At 40.8% G+C, this 17,677-nt stretch overlaps 1 protein-coding gene across 1 annotated transcript; it reads left to right on the top strand.

Moving 5' to 3' along the window:
* Positions 1 to 843: 843 nt before the first annotated feature.
* Positions 844 to 15,713, top strand: si:dkey-222h21.12 (glutathione hydrolase 1 proenzyme). Its single transcript, XM_056454909.1, has 12 exons — positions 844 to 927; positions 1,680 to 1,810; positions 5,033 to 5,122; positions 5,326 to 5,515; positions 5,710 to 5,870; positions 5,976 to 6,140; positions 10,693 to 10,838; positions 11,597 to 11,784; positions 14,625 to 14,731; positions 14,830 to 14,945; positions 15,186 to 15,293; positions 15,402 to 15,713. Exons 2-12 carry the CDS (start codon positions 1,762 to 1,764, stop codon positions 15,624 to 15,626), a joined length of 1,545 nt encoding a protein of 514 aa, XP_056310884.1. The 5' UTR covers positions 844 to 927; positions 1,680 to 1,761; the 3' UTR covers positions 15,627 to 15,713.
* The last annotated feature ends 1,964 nt before the right edge of the window (positions 15,714 to 17,677 follow it).

The following is a 17,677-nucleotide window of genomic DNA, read 5'->3' as shown; positions in this document are numbered from 1 at the left end:
CTGAGGAAAAATGGCAAATCTGGAGGTCTAAGGGGGACCGGTAGGTCTGAGGGGAAATGGCAGGGCTGGAGGTCTGAGGAAAAATGGCAAAGCTGGAGGTCTAAGGGGAACCGGCAGGACTGTAGGTCTGAGGGGAAATGGCAGGGCTGGAGATCTGAGGGGAACCGACCAGGCTGGAGGTCTGAGGGGAAATGGGTTTGACAATCCTCACATGACTTTTGGTACAAAATGATGAGCCATGATCCTTCTTTGCTTGCAAAGACCGAAGCCCTCACATATCACCAGTTCACCAGCTTCTTTTGGACTGCTTCAAAAGTTTGCTTTTTGGAGTGTGTTGCAGGTATCAGAATTTTTCTAATGTGTTCAACAGCAGTCAATTTTAAAGTACTTACACATCCAAGGAACAGAAACACAATCATGGGGATGATTAAAGGACCCAACAAAGAACTGAATGTCCTGAATGTTATCTTCCATCATTCTGAAAATAAAAAAATTACTACACACAATGTATAACATTTTTGTTTTTTGTTTTGTTGTTGTAGTGCCTTTAATGAGATATATTCAAGCAGGCCAAAAAGGTAAGTGCGCAAACACACTTAGAGGTTCAGAAAACTTTTAGTTCAATATGACATAATTTGCAAAATAATACCAAAGAACATTACAACTTTGTGCAATAAATAAATAAATATCAAAGTATATCAAACATCCAAAAAATCTCAAACTCTGTTGTTCTAATTTCAGGTATATATTGATCGCCTTTGTGATTGCAATTTTATTTCTTACACTGGCTCAGAGATCTACTGTGACACACACTCGACGCTCTATATCCCCTGTGACACCCACTACACCCTATGTGACACCCATTAAAAAATGCTACGATAAAGCAGCAGTGGCAGCAGATGCAGAAATTTGCTCAGATATTGGAAGGTATGATTTTAAAGAGACTCTACATTCATGTTTCCACATGTAGCCTATGGGATTCATTATGTGAGCAGTGATAATTCTGCAACCCTCGACTATGCATTTCCAGGGTAATTATTTTCAAAGTTTTTAGAACTATTGGGTTCCTGGTGATGGGTAATAAGCAACCAGGAAGGTCTTAGGAGAAATAAACCTCGGTTGACAGGCCTTATGGCTAATTTTCATAACCAAAGGTGGGTAGTAACATGGCCATGATTCACTCCTGCAGAACATACTTTTAACATAAATGTTAAGGTTTGAACTATACAGGCCTAACAAACTAACAAAAACACACCTCCTAAAATGCATTCCTTATTAGAAAACCAGTTATTTACAGCATTCTTTATTCTTGCAAGCAGGAAAATGTATTTGTATAAATTAAGTATAATTAGTTATGCTGTACTGAAGACGTTTATTATGCTGCTGCCAGTTTAGCTTTACTCATATTATATGCATGACCAAATAAGTATTTTAAGGGAAAAAAAATTGCATAGATCTCTCGAGAGGGAGCTGGCTGCAGACTCGGTGCAGATCTGAGCTGCATCTAGTACTTTTTAATGTGCTCACCTAATCCCACCCCTAAACCTACCCCTCACAGTGATGTCACTAGCTCCATTGAGTGCATTGTGTCTGACATTGCATCCCTGAGGGATGCTATCTCAAATTGCATCATAAAGGCTGCATCCAGATACTTTTGGATTACTCTTCTGTCTTTGCAGGGACATTCTGGAACGCAACGGTTCAGCAGTGGATGCTGCTATCGCTGCTCTGCTCTGTGTGAGTGTGATTAACCCACAGAATATGGGCATCGGCGGAGGAGGTGTGTTCACCATATACAATGCATCAAAAGGTAGGATGGCTTGGAGAAACCTAACCAGACTTCCACTACAATGCCATAATTTCTTTGGTTTTCTACAAGGAAACTGTTTCTCTGAAGCACCCAGAGGTGATGAGGAAGGAACAGAGATACATAGATACAGCCTTCCACCAGCTAATTTTGGTATCTATAGGCTGCGCTTCACTACTCTACAGATTTTGAACCGGCCCCAAAAACATGTGCAACTTGGACAAGGAGATTAAGAGTTTGCATAATGTTGTTTTATGAATTTTCAAGGCTTATATTTTCAAAATAGCTTGTTATAAACTTGTTTCCAGTTGGAATCCGGCAGGGCTGCCCTAACCAATTCTATTCATAATTTTTATGGACAGAATTTCAAATCGCAGCCTTGAGCTGGAGGGGGTTCAGTTCGGGGACCACAGGATTTCATCTTTGTTATTCGCAGACGATGTTGTTTTGTTGGCTTCATCGAACATGGACTTTCAGCATGCACTGGAACGGTTTTCTGCAGAATGTGACGCGGCTGGGATGAAAATCAGCACCTCCAAGTCCGAAGCCATGGTTCTCCATGGGAAAAAGGTGGTTTGCCATCTCCAGGTTGGAGGAAAGCCCATACCCCAGGTGGAGGAGTTCAAGTATCTTGGGTTTTTTTTCACGAGTGAGAGAAAGATGGAATGAGAGATTGACAGGCGGATTGGTGGAGCGGCAGAAGTTATGTGGTCGATGTATCAGTCTGTTGTGGTAAAGAAGGAGCTGAGCCGAAGGGCAAAGCTCTCAATTTACTGGTCAATCTATGTTCCTAGTCTAATCTATGCTCATGAGCTTTGGGTCACAACCGAAAGGACAAGATCTTGGATACAAGCGGCCGAAATGAGTTTCCTTTGCAGGGTGGCAGGACGCACCTTTATAGATAGGGTGAGGAGCTCTGTCACCTGGGAGGAGCTCAGAGTAGAGCCGCTGCTCCTCCACATTGAGAGAAATCAGCTGAGGTGGCTCGGTCATCTGTTTCGGATGCCTTCTGGATGCCTACCTAGGGAGGTGTTCCAGGCATGCCCAAGTGGGAGGAGGCTTCGGGAAATACCCAGGACACACTGGAGGGACTGTGTCTCTTGGCTGGCCTGGGAACGCCTCAGGATCCCCCTGGAGGAGCTGGAGGAAGTGTCTGGAGAGAGGGAAGTCTAGAGTTCTCTTCTTAGACTGCTGCCCCAGCGACCCGGCCCCGGATAAGCAGACAAAAATTAGATGAGAGATGAGATAAAAATGCAAATAAGAAACTATTAACTATTATTTTCCTTTTCATTAATATAATTTTAACATGAAAACATAAAAATGTCTACAAATCAGTAAAACTGATACACTGATAACACTTTGGGCCCTATCATACACCCGGCGCAATGTGGCGCAGGGCACGACGCAATTGTTGTTTGCTAGCTTCAGCTTTGCGCAAGAGTCGTTTTGATGTTTTGCGCCACGCTGTTTAAAAAGCAAATGCATTTGCGCTCATATGTGCATCCATAGACGTTCTGCTCTTAAAAAGGAGGCATGTTGAGGCGCATTGCTGGCTCGTTGCTATTTTGAGAAACTATAATAGTCTGTTCTATAGACCAGAACAAAGCTAGTCTAAAGTCCAGCGCAGAGCACTTACACACTGCTTAATACACACCAGATGTAGAGCAATACGCAAATATCTTCACATATGAAAAAGAATTTAAATATTACGTATATATATATATAGGATATAATAAGGATATATAGGATATAAATATAAAGGATTAAAATATTACAAAGAATGTTATTTTCTAGCCTACATAAATATAAAATACTTTCATGCCTTCTTCATCTTGGGAGGGTTTTTCAGTTCATTCATGGATATTTGTTAAATTTGTTAAATAAACTAATGTTATTATTATTAGCAGTATTATTTATTATTTGCATATTTATATTTGTTTAATTAAAAGCAAGCTTAAATTTGCCCACTTGTCAGGTTTTAGACCATATGGGGCACAGCATGTGTATTAGGATCACACTTCGTTATTATTGTTCATTTATTCCTTTGCTGGATATTAGAACTGAATTTAGAAATAGTTTTGAAACAAATCTTTGCGCTTAACAAATGAAATTAATTATTTATAGGCTAATTAATGCCTGTGCGTACAAGGTTTCCCTATCCACGAGAGCGAAAGTGAAAGTTAATAATGGGGAGGCTCATCTCTCATTCTCGCGCTGTAGATGCTCTGTTTAACTGTTTTCTCTCTAGTGAAATGCTCAGTTTTTTCACTTACACTTACTTTATGTGATGTTAATAGCAAATGCGCTATGGCGCGACGCAACTGACTCTTAAAGGGAATGGGAGATGAGACTCTGATTGGTTTATTCTCAAAACACACCTATAACTCATTAAGAAAATAAGCTCAACCCTTTTAGAACATGCATGGCGCAAAGCGGATTTTTCCGTCCTTATATTAGCAAAAGTGGATTCTGACATGCCCTTAATGCGTTTGCCCCTGCGCTTTGCGCATGGATTGTCAAAATAAACCCCTTAATTTTGATGTCCATTTGAGTATTAGTAGACTGTCTGCTTAATATCTGTTGATACAGACATTCAACAGACATTTAACTGACTATAAAAAACTTTGCAAGTACATGTCAACTTACACTAACCCCAACCCTAACAGTCTACTTTTATTCAATAAGAATTTTTTGCCATGTAGATGCAATTTAACTTAAATTCAACAAACGGAACATCAAAATAAAGTGTGACCAAGATTTCAAAGTTTTATGAAACAGTGTTTCAAAAGCAGACATCTCAGTTACCAACCTACTGATGTTACAGGTAGGTAATGGTTAAAATAATAGAATAGAATAGAATAGAATAGAATAGAATAGAATAGAATAGAATAGACTTTGCTGCTTTGACAGCAATACTGATCCAGGACATAAAAAAGTTTTGGTGCTGATCCAGTAGCCACAATTACCTAGTTCAGGCATGTCCAAACTCGGTACTCGGTGTCCTGCAAAGTTTAGTTGCAACCCCAATCAGACTCACCTGGGCTAGCTAATCAAGCTCTTACTAATCTTTCTAGAAACATCTTTGCAGGTGTGTTGAGGAAAGTTGAAGCTAAAATCTACAGGACACCGGCCCTCCAGGACCGAGTTTGGTCACCCCTGACCTAGTTGATCTGTGGACTATGACCAGCATCTCATTGTGGTAAAGTTTGATGTCTTCATCCACAGGAACAGTGGAGACAATTAATGCTCGAGAGACTGCCCCAATGAGTGCTACAGCAGACATGTTTGACAATGAGCTCCAAAAAACAAAACCAGGTATAAACCACTATAAATAAACACATCCACAAATTGAGCCTTCACTATGACTTTACACAGATTCAATGAGCTCAATAGTCCACACAGAGCCTGTTGTTGATAGTTACAAGCAAACAGCAGCAAACTGAATCTTTCTCATGACTTCTTGCTATGGTAGCCCATTAATGACTTAATCTTCCCCTTGATTTTGTCCTGAATGTCAGGATTATTAATAGCTGTACCAGGAGAACTGCGTGGTTATAAAATGGCACATGAAAGGTATGGGAAACTGCCATGGAAAGTGCTGTTTGAACCCAGTATAAAGCTGGCATCAGAGGGGTTTAAGATTGGCAAAGCCCTGGCCAATACCATCAAAAAGGAAGAAAAGAAAATTCGGAACAATATAGCATTGCGGTGAGAATATTTATGTACCACATAAACATAGAGACATTGACGGAATAGAAATGGTGTAAGTTTTTGCCACAGATCAACATGACAAATGGCCAACAATCTTCATTCCTGATACTGTCATAACACTATATGCAAATTATATCTGAATTAATTATAACATCATCTCGATTCTGCTCTTGTCTTTCTCTTTTTTTCAGAGAAGTGTTTTGCGACTCAGACAATAAGCCCTTGAAGGAAAACAATATTACCAGATTTCCAAAACTAGCTGAAACCTACAGGATAATAGCAGAGGAAGGACCAGATGCATTTTACAATGGGTCACTGACTCAGAGTATAGTGTATGAAATCAAAGCTGCCGGTTATTTCATACTTTAAATTACTCTTTTATCATATTTAAGTTTTTTACTGAACTCATTTGTTTAAAGAATGCAGTTCTGCTAACAACTTGTTTCTGAAAACACAGGAGGAAATATCACACGTGAAGACCTTAAGGGTTATAAGCCTGATCTGCAAAAGTATGCATTGAACTTTACAGTGGGGAAATACATATTTCATGCTCCAGCTGCTCCATTCGGTGGACCTGTGCTCGCTCTGATAATGAAAACACTCCTGGGCAAGGGTACAGCAGGTAGTAGCAAATCACATTTACTTCATTGCATTTTGTAAAAATTACTTTGCTTTAGTAACCACGTCTAATTTAGATAAATTGCTGATTAGGTTTGAAACCAAACACAGGGTGTCTGGTAAGAGAGTTCAACAATGTTTGAAATATGGTAGTAACCTGTTTATTGTCTCCGCAACAGCTGAGTAAGTTTCAAGGATATTTTAGGAGTTCAAACTTAGCTGATGATTGATTATAAAGGATGTTCCCCAGCAGTTCCACTATGGGGATTTCGTCAGAAACCAATCATCTGAAAGAGTAATAGGACAGGCAAATGAAATGCCAATGAGTTGGCGGCGTCCACCGAGTCACCTTTTCGCTTTCAGAGCCTTCATACTACTGAGAGAGTCTTCTTGGGTTCCTTCAAAGCTTCTTTTGTAGAGGGAGAGAACGAGAAAGCTGCCGGAGCAGGCTGCTTCTCCTGGTCCAGAGTGTGTGACATGCGGCGGCAGACGGTAAAGCTGGGCTTTCTCCCTTGCCTGGGCGTTCTCTGGGTTCGGTCCTTCTAGAGCAGTATGTTTAAGGACAGGTTTCCTAAATAGCAACACGAGCGTACATCACATCTTTTTAAAGACGGCATTTCGACTGTGTCTTTCTGGATGCGATGGTTCCCAGTCCACGGATGATGGGCACGAGCACGCTGTTGTATGTCTGGGGGTTCAGCATGTTAATGCGGTGCTCGTGGGCAGTGCATGCCATCACTGCGATGGCATGTCTGTTGCGCAGCTAAGATCGCAGCTCGCTCTTTCAAACGGACGAACCACCCCTGTTGTCCTCCCGCAATAAAGGTTGGAACTTTGGCAGATCTGAGGGTTACAATGTGGGTTAATCCGACGCCCTCTGGCTTGCGAATCCCCATTCCTCAGCACGCTTCATCCAAGCTTCGACTGAGAGAAGCTCTCATCCTTTGGGATGATTGCCCTCTCACTTGATGACACAGAGGACCAGATGTCCATTGCTGCATTGGAGGGTGGGCTGTCATTTTCCCATGACAATTCGGATATGGAATCTGATATGATGGCCGTGCTAACCCAGGCTGCTTCGACGGAGAGGCTGGAGATGGCTTGTCCCCCAGCTCCACCACTGGACTGATTAGGGGTGTGATGTGGAGGATAACAAGGGGAAACCCTCTAAGCTTCCAGTCTCCTTCTTCCCGGAGGTGCACAGTAAGTTCAAGCATTGCTGAGGGCACCTTTTTCTGCCTGTCTGCGTGCGCTCTGCCCTCACCTTCCCCGATGACAGAGCAGTCAGGGGGTACGAGGTGAATCCCGTGCTAGCGTGGTCAATTTTGCCCATGTTATGCCCCTTCCTGGTGTGGTTGGCCTCCCATTCAAAGCTTGTAGGTTATCTGCGTCTATCGGGGCCAAAGCCTGCACTGCTGCGGGCCAGGCTGCTTCCGTTTTGATTGCTATGGCTGGCACAGGCATTGGCACAGTGGCACGAGGAAGTTCCAACCAAGGCTTAATTTACTTTTCTGGTATGGTCGGCAGACTGAAGTGCCCTATCCATACTGAGATTGGCCCACTGGATAGTGGATGCCAACTCTCTCGCTTATCTGAGCCAGGGCCCCAGGAGTGAAAGCGCACTCCACGAGCATCACATCCTCTTGGGCGCTAGCACACGGCACCTCACTAACAGAATTTTGTAGAGCTGCAGGCTCTTCAAGTGGAGCCGATTTCCTCACGTGTGCTGGTAAACTCCGGTAAATGAGGAAATTTAGTTTGGTGTTGTCACATGCTTGCTGTGCCTTTCTCTCTAACACAGGCATACGTGCGCTTTTTGCTATGTGAATTGAGTTCTCCATTTGGCGAATCCTGCGGAGTTCCTCTGAGGCCCCCAGCATCTGACTCAGCAGAGGTGTCAGGTGTCTGGCCCATTACGTTGTTGGCATGCCCACTGGTCAGCCAGCGTTCTGGGTATAGGTGCCTGCTATGTGTGATCCTCGCAGGCGATCCCACACGCTGCACTTAGCCATGGTTTAGTTTCCCCCTCTTAGGCGGGCTAGTGTCTTACCTCCCAACTAACCATCCTTCATATGTGTACTCCCTTTTCTCAGGGTTGTCCATATGTCTTCTTGCCACCATAATTCCCTACTGGGGCAGTGTCCTGCATATCAGGACTGCACACTTTCCCTTCTCACGCCGTAGCCTGGCAAACCTCTCACCAGTGACGTGGTAAGGTTCAATTGCTGTGGCGTTTTTTTATACTCCATTCTCCATAGTGGAAGTTTCCACATAGTATTGAAGTTTCCCTCCCTAGGGGGGAACGGTAATGCAATGTTTCTTCGCCACAATGGTTGACCTTTAGCTGACAGCTGTTCAGGCTCTTCAGCTAGAAAAGGTGACTCGGCGATGCAGGGTGGGCATCTTTAAACAATATAGATTGTAATTGCTACCAGCTGTGCACGCTGATGCCACCAACTCATTGGCATTTCATTGGCATTTTATTACTCTTTCAAATGATTGATTTTGGACAAAATCGCCATAGTGGAAGTTTCCACATAGAATTTCCGTTCGTCCCCCTCGGGGAACGAAGGTTACGTAGTAACTGTTTTGTTTGACATGCTGTCCTGGTAGAGAGCCCTGAGAGAGCCCTTTGCAGGGCGAGAGGCGAGTTTGAGCTTGAGAACTTCCCCCTTATTTAGGGCTGATGATAGATTATGAATTGCTATATAGAGAAATACTGCTGGTCAGTTCACTCATGACACATATTTTGGGCTGTGGGAGGAAACTGGAGAACCCAGGGGAAATCAAAACAAGTTTGGATGATAGCAGTGCATTCTATGGATATCTATCGCCATATAAATGTGTTGTGGACTAATGTTTTACGAAATTAGATTGCCTGGGCCCTTTGCAGTCAAATTGCTCCATGCTGTTGGAATTCTATAGATCAGTGGACAGATGGGAGGCTTGTAAGGTGAGTTTCTTCACTTTGTTATTGTCTCTTTGGTTGCTGACAGTTCAACAGAGGACACTAATGTCCACTGTGGTCGTATCTTAAAATGGTTGAAATCATTCTAGTCACATAAATCTCAGCTTTCAAAAGATATAAAAAATGTTTAATCTTTGTCGGAGAGTCATTATTTTGTGAGGTTTTCTCTAAAAGCATGCTATGTACAGCAGGTGAAATGGTAAGGGGTGAAAGTTCGGCTTCATTACAATGGCTTGTAGCGTGGATACCAGTGTCTGAAAGTTTAGGTAGAGTTCGTGGATTGTGATCTTCTTGGAGATTTGGGTTTTTGTACTGAATAAATTACATTAAAATATAAATTAAATGTACACAAGTAACATTAACAAAACTATGAATAAAGATCAAGTATTTTTATCATAACTGTTGGTTGACAATCATCATTGTAGTACCAGCTTGAATGTCAGATGTGTCTGTTCCTGACGGATTTGATGGTCAAGAGGACAAAACCTCAGGAAGTATTTTCCAAATGTGGTCTATGAACTTGACTGTGATCTCCACCTGCTTATAATCTGGGTATATCACAGGATAGAGAGAGGCATCTGTCCACTCCATCAATAGAGAGCTTAGAGTGATGGGATTGGGGTCTGCAATGTCAGAGGAAGTATAGCCCAAAGCGTTTTGAGTAGAATCCCTTCACTCTCCACTAACTCTGTTTGTGTCATTAGAAAGGTTTCACTCCAATGGTAACTGTCAGCGCTTGCTTAAGAAAGCAAATTTCTCCTTCTGAGCAACCTCCAATGTTTTTTTTTTTTGTATTTAAGGGGGTTGAATCAGAATTCAATCTGTTGTTTAGCTAGCTATGCTTGAAGCCCAGGAGCAAGATCTGCAAAGGCTTCTCCCTCCTCCTGTAAAACTGGGGCCGTCATCTGATGTATGTTCAAAGAGTGGTTTCATGACTGGCAGTGAATCGTTTAGTCACTAGACCAGTGTGTTTAAGACCACCATCGGCCAGTAGGGACTGAATTTTGTTGACTTCTTCTGTTTTTGTGAAGCGTAGCAGACAATTGTCTACATAAAAGGACATGTCTGACATAATTCTTTATGTTCACTGTTGTCCATGACGTGCCTTTGAAGGGCATACATACAATGCACAACAGGTGGGACAAGCAGTTCCAAAAGGAAGAACTTGCCACTCAAACACTCTCGGTGGTTCTTGTACCTTGAGATCTCATCTGTGAAAATGCAGCATTGGTTTGTCTTCTGGGGGCAACCGGATCTGTTGGAACATTCCTCATATAGTGCTGTTGACTGAAAGAATTAGGTATTAACAATCATTTGTAACTTTAAAATGTAAAAATGTGAGTAACTTTCATTACATTTTCATTTTAAAGGGGTATTAAACAAATTACAGTTAAATCTGAAAAGTATTTTAAATCGATAATTACTCTTAAAGGTACCATAGAATGCACTGATACGGTTTGTTTAAATAGTTGCCTGAGGGATGTGTCTTAGGTAAGTGCTAAATACTGAACTAAAATCAAACACAACATGATTACTAAAACATTGAGTTATTAATTAATTTAGTTACTAATGAAACATTTGATTTCAGATTCTTCAGGTTTCAACCTCTCAAACAAAAGTGTGTCCACAACAGGGAATAAGACTTTGACCTATCATCGCATCATAGAGGCTTTCCGCTTTGCTAATGCTCAGAAGGCAAAACTGGCAGACCCGCTTTATGAAAACATCACTGAGGTGAGTCCAACTATACTCATGGATTTCTTTGTGGTGAGGAGTTATTATGAGATTTGAAGAGACTTAGTTTGACTCACAGTGTTTTCACTGTGTATTTAGGAAATGGCCTGGCAAATAGTACAGTAATCTCCACTCATGTTCCTTGTCTTATTATGATATATTATTATTATTATGTTTAATATTTACTTGTAATTCCTCATAACACACATTTAACCAAATGTGATATAAAAGGAGACACATAAGTCTGAAAGATTGAGCAGATCTCTCAGAGACATATATGATGTGATTTACTCTAATCTTAGACCAGCTTAGTGTTGACTTGATACCCAAATTTGGACTCAGTGTGATACCAGAATATAACACCATTGTTATAAAGCCATGGACTTTAAATAGTTTTCTCTTGACCTCTTGACACAGCATCCTTTCTTTTGTTTCCATAGTTGGTTTAATTTACAAGTTCCAGATCTGATTCATTTCCCTAAACTAATTCATTGATTATCACAGCTGCACTAATTAACAATTATGCAAACTACTTAAGCACCACATTTGCTCACACACCTTGGTAAGTTTGTTTTGTGTTACAGACATTTCCTAGCATGTATTTGGGATGTTTCATTGTTTGCTGTCTGCCCTGACATTTGTCTGGATTTTGGATTACTCTTTTTGGATTAGCACTGACATTTTTCGCTCCTGTTCTGATTTTCTCAAAGGCTTTCACTGTTCCTATATTTACATATTTTGCTCATTTTGTTTCACAGCATGTAAAAAACATGACCTCAGACAGCTTTGCGGACCTCATCAGGAGTAAGATTAAAGATGACATCAAACAAACCAGCTATGATGACCAGGTCATTAAAATTGTACCTGATGACCACGGTACATCTCATCTGTCTGTCATTGCTAAAGACGGCAGTGCAGTGGCGGTGACCAGCAGCATTAATGACTAGTAAGTAAAACACCCAGTTTCAGCTATTTAGTCAGACTAATAAAGCTCTCTAGAGATTGTTTAACTCCCTGCTCATTTTAAGACAAATCTGCACACGTGAAATAAGAATCTTCTTTAGAAACAATTTTTTATGCAGGTTAAAAGGTTCATCACATCATTAAATTAAGTGGTCCAAGTGTTTTTATAGTTACTTATTTTTGATTTTAAACATTGCCTGAGGAGTGTAACGTATGGAGGAAGATCAAACACATTTTATTGTCACATAACTTTTTTAAGCAGCCCTCAGAAGCCCAAAAATCACCACAACGGGAGGTCACAAGTCACATACCTAAGTCCTGATTTACCATGGTAACAATCTTGATAGGCGAGCCTTTCACACTCACAAGAACTGGCTTTTTTAAAATAGCCATTATTAGATTCTAGGATGTGTGTAATGTTTTTGTGTTTATTGATGAAGCACTCAAGTATACACTCAAACAACATCACAGAAGTGTTTGGTTTGTATGCACAGCTAATGTGGTTTAGAGAACAAGTGTATGCATGGTATAATTGGTACTTGGAACACATGTTGAGATTATAAAATCTCTAACATTTCTCTTTGACCACTATTCAACAATCAATATGCAAATCACCAGACATGAACAACGGGTCATAAAACTGGTTAGAAGGCAACTTTTCATTTGCTTACTCAGCCCCCTGGGTTCATGACATCAGCAATTCAATTTAAGGAAGGAACACCCAGTTCACACCCTCTTTGCCTCTTTGCTCTTTAAGCTCTTACCCTTACTCCTCTTGAACCCTCTTCTTCAACTCTTCAGTCGGTCACCAGCCAAAATGTGACCTAGGATATGTGCCTCACCCAAGCAGAGTCCGGGCTCAGTGATTTTAGATTGGTTACACTAAAGTCAACCCAAATATTCATAATTAAATAATAATTTGTTATTATTAATATCCATAATTTTATGAGCTTAATTCACCAGAGAAGAATCATCGCTAGTGTTTGACCAGTTGTGAAGTGTGTGGCATTTCTGTACATGAAAATGAAGTTGCCTTTTTCTGTTGGAGTGAGATGTTGTTATTGTCCATTGCTTTTATTCCTTTCTTAAAAATCTATACAAACATTTTTGGCAAGCTATTAGTGGCAGGATGGTATGGTGCATAAGTGCCAAGAAGTGTTATCAACACGGCTGCCATGCTGAGATCATTACTGAAAATGGAAACCAAGGACTGATGATCTGTGATTAGGGTAAATCATTGACCATACCTATAATGGTGGGTTTTTTTTATACCGCATACAAGACTAAGTACTTCTTGGTCTGTTTGTGCGTATTGTGCATGGTTTGCAAGAAATTTGTGGTATTTGTTGACAAGTTTTCATCATCCTTTCCAGCTACAGTGATTTCATTCAGGTTTAACACTACATTTACAAAATTGCTTGTGATACTTGGTCTCTTGCTCTTTGAACAGAGAATACAAATACCATGTCCATTTGTTAGTAAGCTTGAGAGATGTGCTCCCCTGGACAAGGATGTGAAAATATCTTCAGGGTATACTGCACTGCATGAAGCGCTGGATTAATGGTCACTTTAAAATGACTACAAATATGCAAATCTTCTGTTTTCCACTTTTTTAATCAGTTGGACTATGGGTGTTGCCCATTCACTCTATTCGACTTTTGTCAAAATTCCCATTTTTTCTAAACTATCCAGCTCTGCCTCCACCCTGGAACAAATACATACCACACATACAAGTTCAGCTGCAGATGATCAGGATTTCATCTCTGTTATTCACAGACAATGTTGTTCTGTTGGCTTCTTCAGCATGCACTGTGGCGGTTTGCTGCCGAGTGTGACTTGGCTGGGATGAGAATCAGCACCTCCAAGTCCGAGGCCATGGTGCTCCATCGGAAAAAAGTGGTTTGCCATCTCCTAGTTGGAGGAAAGCCCTTACCCCAGGTAGAGGAGTTCAAGTGTCTTGGGGTTTTGTTCACGAGTGAGGGAAGGATGGAGCGTGAGATTGACAGGCGGATTGGTGCAGCGGCAGCAGTAATGCGGTCAATGTACCAGTGCGTTGTGGTAAAGAAGGAGCTGAGCCGAAAGGCAAAGCTCTCAATTTACCGGTTAATCTACGTTCCTACTCTCACCTATGGTCATGAGCTTTGGGTCATGACTGAAAGTACAAGATCTCAGATACAAGCGGTCGAAAACTGTTTCCTTCGAAAGGTGGCAGGGAGCACTCTTATGGATAGGGTGAGGAGCTCTGTCACCCGGGAGGAGCTCAGAGTAGAGCCGCTGCTCCTCCACATTGAGAGAAGTCAGCTGAGGTGGCTCGGGCATCTGTTTTGGATGCCTCCTGGACGCCTATCTAGGGAGGTGTTTCATGCATGTCCCACAGGGAGTAGGCCTCGGGGAAGACCCAGGACACGCTGGAGGGACTATGTCTCTCGGCTGGCCTGGGAACGCCTCGGGATCCCCCCGGAGGAGCTGGAGGAAGTGTCTGGGGAGAGGGAAGTCTAGAATTCTCTCCTAAGACTGCTGCCCCCGCGACCCAGCAGCAGAAAATAAATGAATGAATGAATGAATGAATGAACAGGTTTTCTGTTAATAGTCTTTTTTCTGTTTGCTTTCATTTTGTATTTAACACAAGCCTCTTAATGCATCTGCCAGTCCCGCTGCGAATTGACAAAATTTAGACAATGAAGTAAAGATTATAGATAACATTTTCAAGTAGAGTTCATTATAATACTATGGTAATGTGCTCATTTTGGTTGATGCGTTGTTCCTTAACTTGCGTTGTTCCTTAACTCCTTAAATTCTGTGTGTGTGTGTGTGTTCTCAAAGTTTTGGCTCTGGTGTGATGTCATGGTTAACGGGCATTATATTTAATGACCAGATGTCGGATTACATTGGTTCTGAGATGAAAAATGGACCTAACAAAATTAAACCAGGTGAAGAAAAAAACACATTTGAGGAGTTTAAATTAGTTTAATTTTGAAATCCCCTCTATAAATGAATATTTTGACATGTAAAACTTGTTTTTGACCAGGTAAAAGGCCACTTTCATCAATGTGTCCCACAATAATACTAGACAAAGACAGCAAAAAAGTCCGAATGGTGGTTGGAGGAGCAGGAGGGACCAATATCACCACATCTGTTGCTCAGGTGATTGTTGATATATTTGTATTTAAAATAGTATGAACTATTAAAGCATTACTCAACTTTACACAGCAAGCCTACATCACCCCATTATGGAAAGCAAATCAATATAGTCAAATTTGATTGATTATTCTGAACATATTTTTTTCTGAATAGGCCATTTTTCATTTTTCTGAATTAAAAAAAAAGTTTTGTTTGTGTAATTTTTTTAAATATATTATCTTTTATCTGTTTCTGTCTTTCCAGGTGATCCTGGACCACCTGTACTTTGACTATAGCCTGCTGGGGGCTGTTGCAGAACCCAGAGCTCAGGTCCCACAAAATGTGACAAATGTGGAGGAGGGATTTGATTCGGTAGGATCTCCACACTTCATGACTAAATTTTATCATGCAAATTAGATGCATAATATCAGAAAAGTGATGATTATACTACATTTCTCTATGTTATATTTATAAACACAGACAGTAATTGATGGCCTGAAGAAGAAGAATCATCAAATTCTTCAGAATACTGAATTAACAATGGTTCAAGTGGTTGGACAGGAAGGGGATCAAGTCTGTGCTGTATCTGACACCAGGAATGCTGTATACTACAGGCTAAACACTGCTTCTGTGAAAGGGCTGTCCAGTGACAGCTACATAATTATTTGTTTGGGTGTTTTGTGGATGCTATTAAACGGGGCTTAAAATTTACATTTGCCAAACACTAATGAGCTGGTTAGACACAAAATTATTTTTGTCTAATTACTAACTCTGACATTATGTAAATCACATATTACCTAATACTTTATAATTAACTAATAATGATTTTGATTCATTTGAATTGATATTTCTTGATTATGAATGATTATTCAAGTGCTATCAGTGTAATCAATACTAATAGTGTTAAATAGTTTAATTAACACTGATTCATTCACTTATTTTCTTCTCGGCTTAGTCCAGGGGTGTCCACACTCGGTCCTGGAGGGCCGGTGTCCTGGAGAGTTTAGCTCCAACCCTAATCAAACACACCTGAACCAGCTAATCAAGCTCTTACTAGATATACTAGAAACTTCCTGGCAGGTGTGTTGAAGCAGGTTGGAGCTAAACACAGCAGGACACCGGCCCTCCAGGACCGAGTTGGACACCCCTGGCTTAGTCCCTTTATTAATCAAGGGTCACCATAGCGGCCAACTTATCGAGCATGTTTTACACAGGGGATGCCCGTCCAGACACAACCCAACACTGGGAAACAACCATACACTCCAATTTAGTTATTCAATTCCCCTATAGTGCATGTGTTTGGACTGTAGGGGAGGAAACCCATGCCAACACTGTGACGCCTAGTACTATTAACATTTTATTTTAAATTGATAAATTACATAAGGTCAGGTAAAGACAGTCACACTGCATTCAGAAAATGATGATGATGATGATGATCATGATGCACTAGTCACGCTAGAGGAAGCTGTTTGTTTACCCTTAAACACTGCGATAGAGACACCTTGTCTGACCAAGAAGTGAAACTGAAGACAGGAGATATAAAACAAACACACTCCAACAGTGCATGTAAATCCTGTATGTTTATGCCAATTCAATCATTCACTTCATTTAGTTTTTTCATAAACACTTTACAAAACACACACAGAGGCCAAAGTGCACCTTCACTAGGTACAGTAGAAACAAAGGTGAAAGAAGGATCTTTAAATATTTCAACTCTTGTTTAATCTGTATAGTTTTATGCTAAGATATTTCTGATGTACCACCTGGACATATAACATCTGCTTATTAAATATGTTTATTCTCTTCTACTCAATTGCTATTGCTTATGTTGATCTTTGTCAGCCTATATATAGAAAGCAAACTATAAGACCTTTGTAACATGCTGCATTCAGTTTTTACACATTTATTCTTCTTTAAAAGTATGTTATGATGAGTGCAGCGTAGTGACTTTATAATGTGCCACATTATATATCAGTCGCACAGAGGAGCTCCAGAAGAAGAAAAGAAGTGGATAAAAGCGTCTGCTAAATTAATATAGAGGATGTAAATGAGACGTGAAGGATGAGAGAGGATCAGGATATTTACATTGCTGTTTTATTTTTGTGTAGCAATCATCTAAAGCAGTGTTTCTCAACCACATTGCTGAAAGACCACCAGCACTGCATGTTTTGGATGTCTCCTTTGTCCGTCACGCCCATTACAGGTCTTTCAGTCTCTGCTAATGAGCTAATGATCTGAATCAGGTGTGTTTGGTTAAGGAGACATGGAAAATGTGCAGAGCTGGTGGTCGGTCCTCCAGGAACGTGGTTGAGAAACACTGATCTAAAGGGGCTGCTGCTAAATTTGTTTTGTTGTTTGTTTATTTTATGATTAAAGTCTTCATTCTTCCCTCAAATATGAACACTTATAAGAACACAAATATGAGGCTTCCACACTACAAACTATTGCACCCTATTCTCATAATCCTTTCTCAATACTCAATACTCATAGAAACATTGTATATCAAGTGAATGAACTCTCAACTGGATGTTATGTCTGAGTACGTGACGATGATGATTCTGCGCGCCGCTAGAGGGAGTATAAATAGGCTCGAGTCCAAAAGCGAAACTGAAAGAAAGCGGAAGCGTTAAAAGGTAAGCTATTGTCTTTATTAAATCACGGCTTTATTTAAACAGCTTTATAATTTGTGGTAAGTTCACATCACACCATTCATGTAGCCTATCTAATAGTTGTGTAGTTTGCTGAAACCTGGGTTT

The sequence above is a fragment of the Danio aesculapii genome, chromosome 1 (assembly GCF_903798145.1).
Source record: "Danio aesculapii chromosome 1, fDanAes4.1, whole genome shotgun sequence".
NCBI classification, from domain to species: Eukaryota; Metazoa; Chordata; class Actinopteri; order Cypriniformes; family Danionidae; genus Danio; species Danio aesculapii.
This window is presented reverse-complemented; position numbering and strand designations above follow the sequence as displayed.

Bases quoted from the DNA above. Each gene is read 5' to 3' on its own strand.
- si:dkey-222h21.12 (XM_056454909.1), top strand. From the start codon at position 1,762: ATGGGCATCGGCGGAGGAGGTGTGTTCACCATATACAATGCATCAAAA. The intron at 10,839-11,596 runs GTGAGTCCAACT...TTTGTTTCACAG, and splicing joins TTTATGAAAACATCACTGAG to CATGTAAAAAACATGACCTC. The intron at 11,785-14,624 runs GTAAGTAAAACA...GTGTTCTCAAAG, and splicing joins ACCAGCAGCATTAATGACTA to TTTTGGCTCTGGTGTGATGT.